General features: G+C 31.0%; 1 protein-coding gene across 1 annotated transcript; it reads left to right on the forward strand.

Annotated features, from left to right (window-relative positions):
- Window positions 1-380: 380 nt before the first annotated feature.
- Window positions 381-13,573, forward strand: LOC113392964 (homeobox protein Hox-B4). The gene is made up of 2 exons (XM_026629616.2): window positions 381-1,024; window positions 12,567-13,573. Exons 1-2 carry the CDS (start codon window positions 496-498, stop codon window positions 13,223-13,225), a joined length of 1,188 nt encoding a protein of 395 aa, XP_026485401.2. The 5' UTR covers window positions 381-495; the 3' UTR covers window positions 13,226-13,573.
- The last annotated feature ends 255 nt before the right edge of the window (window positions 13,574-13,828 follow it).

Below are 13,828 nucleotides of genomic sequence, written 5' to 3' on the forward strand. Positions count from 1 at the left end.
GGCACAGATATCATAGGTTTTATGAAGAAATATTTTGTATATTTGTTACTTTAAAGCAGTATATGGTTAACAAAGACAATAAAAATATATATATACGTAAATTGATTAAACAACATGTCATCACATGACAGAATTTATATTTATTAAGATACTTAAATATTGTTTATGAGCTAGGCGCTACCTATATAAATTGATATCATAATTCTTCTTTATTAACTTTATGTAAGTGTTTAATTTTATCTTTATTATTTTAGAGAATATTATCTGTGTACTTAAAGGATAATAAGATATTATTTGGCATTCAATTGAGAAATGTGCTCCTAAACTCAACAAACTCCATTTACTTACGTTAGAATTGTACAAAAATGTGGGTTAGATGAATACATTATTTACAGGGATATAAGAAAAAAAAATGCTCCCGTTCTGCGATTGTTGAATGGCGGCCATATTAACAGGCGTGTTGGGATGTGATGCGCCGAATCGACCACGCCCACAATGAGCTCCTTCCTCATGAACGGTGGATATCAACCACAGCCCGATCCAAAATTCCCACCCTCCGAAGAATACAGCCAGGCCGACTACATACCACCAGGAGAATACTACCAGCATCAACACTTACAATATGGCTACCAACACCAGTACCCGGTGCAAATCGGCACGGGATACGGGTACGGAGGGTATTACCACCCGATACCACAACACCCACCTGTGGCACCACCGCCGAGGCCCCCCGAGCCGTCTCATCCATCTGATGCCGATCATGGTTATATTCCTTCTCATAATGATGCTACTCCAGGATTAGCAGAGCTTGGTTTAAGGTTAGAAAGACATATAGAAGAGGCGGCACCAGCTGGGAGGAAACTTCAGGCCCTAGGCCGCGAAGGCTCCCCTGGGTCCGAATTGGACGATGAGAGATTGCTTCTAGATAGTCCTCCCGTCGAAGACGATGATTCTTCAATATGTTCCGATAATACAGACAGAGTTATCTACCCCTGGATGAAGAAAATTCATGTTGCTGGGGCTTGTAAGTATTCTACTCTATTTGTATTTCAGATAAATTTAAAATAGTACTTCTTGTCTAATATTTAATTAGACAATAAGTGCTTACCTGTGTTGCAATAATAAAACAATATCGTAGCAAATTTTGATTTAGTCCGGCAACAATCTATTAAAACATGACTAAAACCTGATTAGAAAATATTAAATTTATCATAATAATTTAAAATCCTTTGAAAAATTTTGCCTGATTGGTTGGCATCGTATTTAATATTAGGTACTTATATTATTTTAAGTATATCTAAAAATAATGGCATAAAATACAAAGGAATAGTTCGTAGAACCGTTAAGTGTAAACGTTTTTGTTATAATATGACTTCATATTTAGAAAACATAAGAAAATATAAACAAACTGAGGCAAGGTTTCCGCTCATACAATCTAAGCAGTATTAGCACCGACATACCTTTATAATAACCATTACTTTTTTGGTCATATGCGTTATTTCAAATATCATTGAATATCTCAGAATATCTTAGACAGTACTGGTCATTCATCAAAGTTTTACGGATTTTACACATTGAATTGGTCATTTTACAGGATTATATTAAGTATAATACTACCGATTTAGAATGTAGAATGAATTTCAGAGAAAACCGACAAGAAACTCAGTAATCACTCTTTCCCAAGATTCAAATATTCCATATGAAAATCATATCCCAGATACTTTGTCATCAATATATTCCCGTGTTGATTAATATGCTTTATTTATTAATTAGTTATAACAAAATAATTAAATTAACGAAATGGCAATATTAAATGTAAAAATCGTAACGTTGCTTTTTCTTCTTTTAGGCCGTTTTTAATTAGAATACGGATCTTGATTCAACATTGGCAGGTTTTAGTTTGGCCTGTATCTGGTAGAAAGTATTCTTCTGACGATTTTCTCTTGATATATGTTTATTGCCATAAAAACCTATATTGGATACAAAATGTTCATCACGTAAACATACTACACAGCCTATATCAAACTAGAAATATATATATAGTTGTAAAAATGTAAGAGTTATTTTTTTTTACATGATTACTGTTCGTGTGATACAAAATTAATAATATAAAGTTACTTTTTTGTATAACAGATTTTTTCTAAACCTAAACTTTTTTAGTGTGATCTCCACTATATATAACATACTTTACGAAAACACCGCGGTCTGTCATGCGTTCATTATAAACTTAAATTAATTTTATTGACGATAAAAGAGCACAATATCTGAATAATATAAAATGTTTTTAAGATTTTTATATTTTGATAACCAAACTAAAAGAATGTATAACCATATATAATTCTCGAACCAAACGCATGATCAACATTTTTTTTAAATTGTAACAAAAGTGTTTATTCGTTTGTAAACAGTAATTCTCTCCAACAATATTCAAGTAAAGATTAATCGCAGCACATAAATATCATCTTTAGCGCTTGATTCGGCCATTGTTATAAAATCAGACACGAGTGCCAAATAGGCTTTTAAGTACCACAATGTTTGCGGTATCACACTTGAAAGAATTAACAAATCACCAGCTATCAATAACTGAGCCCTGTTTACGGATACTTAAGATTTTTTAGTTCTGTCTTTTGATTTGTTTTGACAGTTTACTAATGGGATGTCATTAAGAAGGTCCTGCAAGACGCCAGGACCTTTGTTGCTTTACAAAAGGACCCATGCATGGTAATGAGGCTCGTTTAATTTTATAACTTTAAAATAGAGGTTGTGGTCTGGAATTCGCCGTGGAGATTATTGGTTTCTAGTAGTTTTTCTATTTAAATTAATGAATTATTAATGTAATGTAAATATAAAATAAAATAATCTTTATAGCTCCTTAAATAGGGTCTATAATGTTTAAAATTGATAAATAATTCATTTTCAAACTTTTTTATTATTGTGCTTCTTTAACTATAGTGTGGTAGTAGTTAGTTTATATTACCCGAAGACATAAGGTTTGAATCCAGGCGTTGTAGGTGCCATTAATACATTAGTTACATACGTTAAATTTGTATTTGTTTCAACGTTATACGTCTTGTTGCCAACAAAATATGGTCTGGAAAGAAATATTTACATTTTAAATCCAAAATATTATAAAAGTAAGTATCCCACAGCTGGGGAAAAACTTCCTGTAAGGAAAGCTTTCTTCTTAATATAAGACAAGTACTTATTACAGGAGAAGCATAGGATCTATGTTAATTTAATGGGGTTAGTAAACATTTTAATTTTTTGATATTTTAAATAAAAAAATATCTCATGTATATTTCATACGAAGAGTTTCAGTCGCGTTAGTGTTGCTTGTTTTAATTTGTCCACGTATGTCATTTCAATAATTGTTTATGAAAATTGAAAGTAAATCACCGGTTCGCGTTCACGTGGACAATGGCAAGTGAGATACTATTGTTCACCCTCTTGGAAAACCTATTATTTTTAATAAAAAGTAATTTCCACATTGAAAATAGATAAGAACCATAAATTCCAGAATAGTCAATGACAGAATTATATTAAATCAAATGCTCAAAAATATCATTTTAAATTAGGATTAAAATCTATTAATGACTATGTGAATTATAGTGTTTATTGTTAAATAAAAATTTCATATTATATGTTCTATGTATATAAAGCTGGATAGGATACGATAGAGTTAGGCCCGTTCATTTGCAGCTCACTTTTGTGTAATGCTAGTTTTATATATTCTTTTCGATGCGATTGTAGCCTTATTTGAACCACTGTTGCGATTATTGAACTTAGGAAATATACATTATAGGTCAGTTAAAGTTGCTTTGAAAAATTATAAAGTAAATAATAATCATTTTGTTCTGTAATAATTTAGAATTTATAACAATCTTGTCGCTTATGGCATTCCGCAAACCGAACATGATTGTCTCATTTAGACTAACCTAACTAACGATATATAAAATTATATTTTTCTAATCATGAGTAACATTGTCCTCTTTTTTTTTCGCATTTAAGACATTAAATACTTCTGAAAATTATGTTCGCAAAGCCATAATGATTGAATCAGTCTAAATAAAACTAACTCTTAACTAACTTTCACGATTGATAGGCCATTGGCGCCTGAAGTCATATTAATTGTTTCATAAATTATTAGTTAATAATTAACAATTTAAACAATGTGATGCAAGTAATGTAACACGTTTACTAATATCACAATTATACTTACAGCTTGGATACTTATATGACTATACTTGCATGTAAATAGTGCTATTTTGAACTTTAAATTAGAAACGTGGATATCACGTACACGGTATACACTTTACTTTGCTTGAGGAAACAGACCAAAAACTATGCAAAGATACTATTGCATACGAATATTAAATTTTTTTTTAAATTTGATATATTTATTTGAGTTATGCCAAGCAAAGCGCCGATCGTAATCTTGCCGTACAAACAAACTCACACAAACCTTAAAGAGAGAATGCCTATCTTAAAAAGTTTTTACTTAAATTTGGTTTTTTTACTGATTGATTTTATTATTATTTGAAAGTTATGTTTTCTTATTTAATTATGAATATGTCATTTCTTTATCTCTTTTCAACCTATTTTCTAATTAATTGATCATTACGCCTTCTTCTTTTTTTATATGTGTTAATAATACGTTTAAAACTTATACTGGTATTGATTTATTAATATTTGTTATTTATGAAATTTATTTTGTATTGATTCTTTTCATAAACTTAATTAATTCAAAAATAAACTCTGGTCCTCATCATTATCAAGAACTAGAGCAAAATGTTGTTAGATTTTTTTGTCTCATTTTTGACGTTCTGAATTTAAAATTTAGATAGCATTATTTGTATGTGGTATCGTTTATTTATTAATTGTATAATAGTTATCTCCCGCGGCTTAAGGCTTGGTCGTCTGGTGTGAGTAATAAAGAAAAGTTCAAGTTTGCTTCATACCCAATTTCATAAAATTTCGCATTAACAATATAAAAAAAAAATGTAATTCGAAGAATTTTTAGTAATGATGAAACTTCGGTTTTTAGACAAAATATTATAGAATATTAAAGTATGTGCAAAGAGAGTATTTAGATTCATTCGTCACATTATACCATAGGTACATTACCATTCATTCATTGTTGACAGCTCCTTCAAAACATCTCATGTATAAATTATGCATATTGTATCCAACTTTTTGTAAACTTGACCCAAAGGTCACGCGACATGTTTCAATCTCCGTATTATTTATTATATGTTTTAAATGATGGTACGGAATGCAAGTAATCTATATATTTATATACATTACAGTTGGTATGTACGTTTGTTTGAGATTCATAGACTTTAATACCATTTGAGCGATTACCGTGTTTAATTTGTGTATTTTTGTTACTCTTCAATATATCATGCAGCACATTATTTTGCTGTCTGCCGGGTTTTGCTAACCAATATCCTAACCAATATTACAATTTAAAAATATATGTTTGTTACGCTTTTGCGCCTTAACTTATCAACCGATCATCATGAAATTTTGCACACACGTTGTCAGGATTATAGGAAATAAACTAACGTACATATGGGACATTCCCCTGACACGCGGGCGCAGTCACGGGCGGCAACTAGCATTTTTATGAAACATAATGGGATTTTCGATTCCCCGACTATTGTTATTCTTATTTATTGTTTTCCAGTACTTAGAGAAATAATAAGCTAGTTTTACGCAGGTGCTAAAAAAAGGCCAACGGTAGACGCATTAGGAAATCAGTTTTATTTTAGATTTACAATATATTATATATCTTTAGAAGAGTAATTTAGTCTTTTGTCCTATTTGTTTATATTTCTTCGACTTTTGACTTATTAAAATGTAATTTTTTACTGGGTAGTAGGGTTTTGTGAATCCTTACTTTCCAGATGGATCGTACCAGCCATTCATTAAATATTCTACCTCCAAATAGTATTATTGTGTTCCGGTTAAGGGCAAATGAGCCAGTGTAACTACAGACACACGAGACATAACATCTTAGCTCCCAATATTGGCGGCGCATTGGCGATGTAAGGAATGGTTAATAATTCTTACGGCGCCAAAGTTCCATTTGCCCGTTCGCGTACCACAAAACATAACGAATAATATCCTAAGTTTTTTAACCTGATATCTTTTAAATCGTAGGAAACTATGCGAGAGTAACAATATATATTGTTGTAGTATTGAGACTGCTTTTTGCACCATTTATGACAGAAGAGACTGACAGAGAGAACTGCTAAATAATATGCCTACATATATTGTAATTATACTAACGTAAATATAGACAGTTTTCTATCGAAGTTGCAAGTTTATAATTTTTATATTTATATATATAAACTCCATATGTATGCATAATACAAACATGTTATATTATTTTTTAAGTATATACTAGTTGTTGTCCGTGGTTTCGCTCACGTTTTAGGGGTTGGTCGTTAACTGTTAAGTATGAAAATGTAGCCTGTCCTCAGTGTTCAACCTTGCTTCATTACAAATATTCAAATTCGGTTCAAACGTTTACCCATAAACGCGTTACGGACAGAGTTACAGCGTTTGTAATATTAGTATAGATTGTCAATATTCGTTTCGTATCTCATTTCATATCTTTAAATTAAAATGAGTCTATTTTACTAAAATATAAAGCAATTTCGGTAACGTATGTAGTATATTCACGGAATGTTTGAAATGGGCTTATCTAAGAGTCATTGTACTTAATAATACTTGTGTAGGTGAATATTTTTGACGCACCAGACTGATAAAATTATTTGAAACATGAATATGAATACTTTCGTTTACCAAAGTCCAGAATTTACACGGAAATAAAATATTTTTTACATATGTGCATCAGAATAAATAAGTATAATAATGTTGTTCTAAATTCAAATAATTAATCTCCAAAGTTAGTACAAACAGAAGTACAAGTTGTCAGATAAATTTAATAATATTTATAAATTAATATGTTAATATATTCAACAGATGGTTATCTACTTCATAAATCAAAGGAACTTGTGTTTAAATTTAATTAAAATATCAATAGCAATAACTATATTTAATGAACTTTTAATGTCTTTATTACGTTGGCAATTTTTTGTACTGTGAACTCTTATAGTATTAATCGCGGCTTACAAACAATATGACCATTGACCATGTATCATACTCATAATACGAAGAGAAAACTTGATTTTGGATACTACCCATTAGTTAACAGAATTTTCTCAGCGCGATAGCAATTAGTTACTTTGCAAAATAACTAAGTCTTTATCATCTGTTTATGTTTTATAACATTAATTCATCATTAAAATAGTCGGATAATGATTAACAATCTGCGACGATAACGAATCTTTTCTATTTTAAATCGGAATGACTTGAAAATTTACTGCATGTTATTCTAACATTCATTATTACTATCAAAGAGTTACAAAAAAATATAAAATCTTAATATTTAATTTATTTACATTGAAACTTGAATAAAACGATTGTTGATGAAGTTGAAGATCGAGAGAAGGCCAGAAGTTGTTCTCGTCAATATTAATATACAGGCTTTACTTAAAAAGTATAAATCGACGAATTGCACTCGCATTACAACCAAAGACACTCCTTATCGACACCTGTCACCGTGGTAACATTTTTCACTCCATAATAGTGGTACAAGATGGTAAGTTGGTCATAATGAAGGACCACCGTGGGTTTGATAGCGTGCGCGAGATGGGCCTGAGATTAACAAATCTCTTATGAGACCACACGAACGCAGGTAGTCAGTAATTCAATTCAGATTGTCATCGTCCGATGACGTGATAGTGGCTAACGAAGCGAAGATGGAGTGGATGCCCGGTAGCGTAACGGGATTTCGATTTTTGCGTGTGATGAAACAGTAGTTAATTGAACGATACGCAACTGATGTTACTTTTGATTAAAGTAATGTTGCCATGTTAAATATGTTGTATAAATATTATAGTTTTTAAATAATAGCCAAAACAACAGAGTGCGTATTCGTTTATTTACGTTGTAGGTATATATTTATAAGAATACGATATAAGGCTAGGATGTTTTCTTAAATAAAAAGTACAACTAAATACATTATATTATCATACGTACAACGTATAAACGTTAAATATCTATTGATATTATGTAAGGTTTCAAATTCGTGTTAATTATCAATTCACGTTTTGAAAATATTCAAATTTATTGCTTCATTTATTTATGTTTATGCTGTGTGAACAATAGATGAAAGGCCAAGTTACTACTCGTGTTACGGTTCATTTAAAGGTAGTAAATTTGATAACTTATGTTTTTTTTTTAGTAGGTACTACTACGCTGCTAACATATGTAAACTTTTCAGTACCTCGTTGTTTATTACCAACGTAACTAGAAGTCCTGTTTTTGTATCAGGTCAGGTCAAGACAAGTGTTTGGGTTATTCAGGATTATTCAGATTCACTGCAATTATAAGTACCGTATTTCTGTTTCAAACAACTTTGTAGATTAATTATTTGAATTTAGAACAACATAATTTTACTACTCAAAAGCAGTCCAGAGTTAGGACTTAGTATCAGTTCTAAGCCTCGTGTAGGAGATAGTCTAGATAGAGGATTAATAAAGTGAAGTAATAAGTAGTATAGTCTCCCAGAAGTGCCATCTTACCCGAAATTTTGTTTATTATTTAGAGTATATATTATACGTGAGACGTATCACAATAATAATTATTCAAAATCTATGGAATTGAAAGCTCCATTTGAATTTATTTATGAAAATTGTTTTAATGGTTTTATTTAAATTCACTGCATACAACTTGCCTGTTTATATTGCTGTGTGATTATACTGGTTTATACATATTGTAAATTTCTTTTATGATGTTATATTTTAAAGATACGTAGTATTTATATATATGTACCTAATCTATTCAATATGTACGATGGACCCCTGTCAAGGAGTTCCTCGCAGAAATCTCAGGGCCGGGGTCTGACCGCAAACCGCACATACCGTCCCTGCCCACTGCAGCCATTTTCCGAGAATTCTTAACTAAACAATGTTCTCCGCTACGCCCAAAAGATTTTTCGACCACTTCAAAATACCTATAAATGTAATTAAATTCGTACCGTGCTGATTGTTGTTGTTTCTCATTAGCTACAATACATCATTTGTTTTGTTTTGTCATACATACTGAAATAGTAAAGTTATTTTTTATGACTATTTGTAGCAAAATTAAAAAAAAAATCTAATATTCCTATTTGCTCCTCCTATTAAGATTAAAGCTTATTATAGGAGTGGGCATAACCATAACCCAAGGGTCGAACCTGCGACATTTTTATCGCTAGGCGGCCCGTGAAGCATTACCCCGTTTGCGCTTTAAAGCTAATTAAACATTCCGTTGAATTTTTGTCCTGTAGAAGAATATAAAGCATAATCCATCTCTGGATATTTCACTATAAATGACCCCGTAAGGCAAACGAAAAGGTATAATCAAAACATTATATCAAAGCCTACGATAACAAGTTAGGTGATATCTAGATGATTTTATTTCGTAAATTTGTGCCCATAAGATTTCTTTTTCTAATTAAAAAATTGTAGTACAGTATTAATTACTTATACTGGTCATTAAAATCATTTGTATTCTTATAATTTAAGAATATGATAAAGTCACAAGTAAACGTATAGTCGCAGGAGTATAGGTATCTTCATTCGAAGTTGATTAACTTTCCGCCGTAGTGAAGAGTAGATATTGTATTTTGAATTAATATAAATGGATTTTTGATTATAATAATAATATTAACTTTATTTTTTCCTTTTTTTATACATATCTTAATAATTCAGCCCCGACTAACAAAACAGTATGAACCGTGCGTCAGAAGTCAATTATATACACTTTTTAAATATTTTAGAGTTGAGATTTGTTTTTGCTATCGGGTAACTCTTATCCGATTAAGTTGTAATTAAGTATTGCCAATAAATGGAAAATCTGAGTAACGATTCTGACATATCTATCAAATAAAATAATGAAACTAACTTTATATAAGCAATCTCAAGGATAGAGAATTTTATTCTAAGCTCTCATCAAATTGACGTCAGCGGAAATCTCATGGAACTTCGACCCTACATACCGTCCAACCCACCGCGATTCTCAAAGAATTCTTGTCTGGATCTAACTATCTCTCTCCCTCAAATGGTAAAGGTTAGCGGGATAGAGTATATATTTATTTCTCAGCAGCGGAAAAAATAAGGTTGCTCGGCAAAAACCTTCTTTTCTCTGCCTGTTTTATTTTAATATTGCTATCTCTTTCACGTGTATTGCATGTTGTAGATAAAAAACCAAAATTAGTTTCGTATCTCTAAATTTTTAATATTTCATATTCAACTTTACTTTTATATAAAACCTTTTTTTATTTTAAAAATATATTTCGCTTTTAGTACTATTTTTTAATGCAACCATTGTATAGAGTTTTAGTACAATTTTCTAGAAGCACACGGTTAATTAAGCTATTACCTATTCATTCATTTAATAAAGCCTTATTCAGCATGTCTTTCAAGTCTGGATATAAAAGCAATTTCCTCGGTAGGAAATTAGGAATTTTCTGACAAAGCCTTCAACAATTTTCTTTACGATTCTTCACTAAGTAACTATTGTACCGATTTCTTTTATAAAAACTTTAGGTCATTTCATCAACAACAGACTGCTACCTAAAAAAATCTAGGTTCATTAAGGTATATAATAAATAGGTATTCATGTAATATCAACAATGTTATAATATGATTTGAAAGCAAATTACCTTTGAAAGAAATTGCCAAAGTTCTATATTATGATTAAAAGCAAAAGGAAATCAAGGTAATATTTTTGTAGCTAGATACGTTTGACCTATTTCAGTTAATTAAGTAATTCCTTTTTTGGCGCAATAGATACTTTTCTATAAAGGAAAAGCATACGGATAAATCATACTACTCCACTACTGAGCATTGGTGCCTAGTTACCTTTCACCGCACAGACATACAGAAAACACAAATCTACTTCTTTGTTCTAAAATTATTTCTTTCTAGTTTTTAATCTGATACCTTCAATTAACTTAAGTGTAATCATTTAGTAAATTTTAATGAACATGAAATTTATAAGACACGTTAACACGTATATTTTTTTGAGTTCAGATTTTATTCATTTGATCAAATTTCTGTAATAATTCTTGTTTTACTTGTTTGTTAACCTCTCTGCTTAAGCCCATTTGGAGTTGTGCCCATCCGGGCACCACTATCCAGTGGGTACATCTTATCTAACTGAGTCAATTTATCTCGTCATTTGGAGTAATCAGTACTCAGTAGTACTCGGAATTCTAGAATTGCTTAGAAATCATTTCTTTTAACTATGGATGAATCCAAATAAGTCTGAAAGTTATTGAATTGATAAAAAAAAACCGAGTAGTACAAAATGAATATCACCAGTACCAAAATTCTTTGCAAGATTTGATCCAGATAGAGATGAATTTCAATTCAAACTTGTAATAAAAATATCTCATTATAAAACAATTTACCAGTTTATATTGTTTCTATGCTAATAAAATAAAGAAATGTTTGTTTCTGATTTTCTTTCTTAACATGCAAACTAAAACTCATTCATTTACAAATGAAATATTGTGAAATGTTTTCTTGATGTTATTTTAACAATTGGATTGTAGTGATTTGCTTTTATCGAGTTGATCAACATGACACAATATGAAAATACAATTTTCTTATAAATGTATAACATTTTCCTTTACAAATAATTGTATTTACAGAAGCTAACGTCGAGATTCTTCTAGGTAGTTTATGAGGTCGTAGATAAAAAATATCAGGTCATTTTGTCGAAAAAATTCCGTCGAAGCAGATCGGAGTCAGAAACTTAGTATGTCTCGGGAAGATCATATACATACATACTTAAATTATCTCCAATCGTTTCTGATTTTAGAGAGAATAGGGAGTGCATGTATATAAAAATCGATCAATTAATTAATCGATTAAAAAATAATAGATAACTATTTGTTTTGTATTAAATTCAAATTAAGATTCTTTAAACTCATTATTTTAAAACGCAGTATTAACGCTAATCTGTCCATATTACCTTGATTAAAACGAAGCCTTGCAAATGTAGTCCATTCCTACCTTCTCGTTATATAAATAACTAATTTGCTAAACGCAATTAATCAAAAGCAAAAAGGAAGCTCATGCTCGTACACGTGTAATTATTATGCACATTAATTAACAGTGCCCCAGAGGTTGTTACCACATAAATTATTCAGTAAGGTCCCCGCACGCAACACCGCCTCATTTGAAGTGCACGATAAATTACCTACCTACATATACATGAAATACATAGATCCGCCTTCTATGTTAGGTAATGGTTATAAATATAGTCAACCAAAGAATTTGCTACTGTTTTTGTTTTGACCATGTTGTTATTTTTATCATCTACACCATACGTTTTTATTTTATTCCTTAAATATACGTTTCAAATCTCTTTTTTATTTATTTTATTGTTAAATATCTGATTTTAAATAGATTCGTGAAAAATAATATGTTGTTTATTGTTCACAGCAAATGGAACTTTTCAACCGGGAATGGAGCCGAAACGGCAGCGGACGGCGTATACGAGGCACCAAATATTAGAATTGGAAAAAGAATTTCATTACAATCGGTACCTTACTAGAAGAAGAAGAATAGAAATAGCTCACACTCTAGTCTTGTCGGAGAGACAAATAAAAATCTGGTTTCAGAATAGAAGAATGAAATGGAAAAAGGACAATAAATTACCGAATACCAAAAACGTTAGAAGAAAAACTAATCCAGCTGGCGTCACTACGACCACGACTAAAGGAGCCATACCAAAGAGTAGATCGAGTAAGAATACAAATAATAACGATAAGAAGAAATCGAACAACAATGGACGACCAGACAGCATAGAAAACGTAACGGATAACATAATGAACGAATTACATTGCGTTGGCGCGCAGCAGAATATGTCCCACGATCCATCGATAAGTCCCATGTCGCATCCAGGCAGCCAGATGAACCCTGGACATCAGATGACAGCTCATCACTTACACATGATGGGCATACATGCAGGCATGGACCCGTCACTGGTTGCAAATTTATCCGCCCACGGTTCACCAGTTGGCAACACGGGTTGCGGAACCGGTATCGGTACAGGTAACGCGCCAGTCATAAAATCAGACTATGGTCTCACCGCCTTATAATCCTTAGAATGTAAAGAAGATGCTATATTTTCATTGACGAACTCTCATCTAATACTTACCATTCCTTTGTGTTGATAACTTGTAATAAAGTGATTATAATGTAACTAATTAAGTTAATATAAGTTGTGTAAGTAATACTAGTAATGTACCAGTCATAAATTGGATGTTTGGTTAGTTAAGTGGAAAACTTTACAATGTCAAAAGTGTGATTATTTTAGGGTAGGCATAGACATCTGAGTGGGCTTGTACTTTTAACTTTAAGTCATTGTCATGTAATTGTTCGTACTTCCTTTGTAGCACTAAGTAACAAGTGAATTAAAAAACGAGTTATCTATGGATTATAATTTGCCTGAAAAATAACGGTGTGATTGAAATAAAACGGGAACATAAATTGTCATTTATCAAATTTGTAAGTCGTTTTTGAATTTGACTGTTTTGTTTTTAATTTAATTAATATTTTTTGTATGTAATTTAGTGATGGATGGTTAGGACAATGACTTAGGTTTCGGTACGAAATGAAAGTAATTTTAAAACGGAAACATTGTTTTTTAACTAAGATAGGAAAAAATGTGAATATAAAACCAATAAAATATAGAATAAATA

The sequence above is a fragment of the Vanessa tameamea genome, chromosome 12 (assembly GCF_037043105.1).
Source record: "Vanessa tameamea isolate UH-Manoa-2023 chromosome 12, ilVanTame1 primary haplotype, whole genome shotgun sequence".
Lineage (NCBI taxonomy): Eukaryota > Metazoa > Arthropoda > Insecta > Lepidoptera > Nymphalidae > Vanessa > Vanessa tameamea.

Excerpts from the sequence above, each read along its gene's own strand:
- LOC113392964 (XM_026629616.2), top strand. The coding sequence starts at position 496 with ATGAGCTCCTTCCTCATGAACGGTGGATATCAACCACAGCCCGATCCA. Across the intron at positions 1,025-12,566 it reads AATTCATGTTGCTGGGGCTT|CAAATGGAACTTTTCAACCG; the intron begins GTAAGTATTCTA and ends TATTGTTCACAG.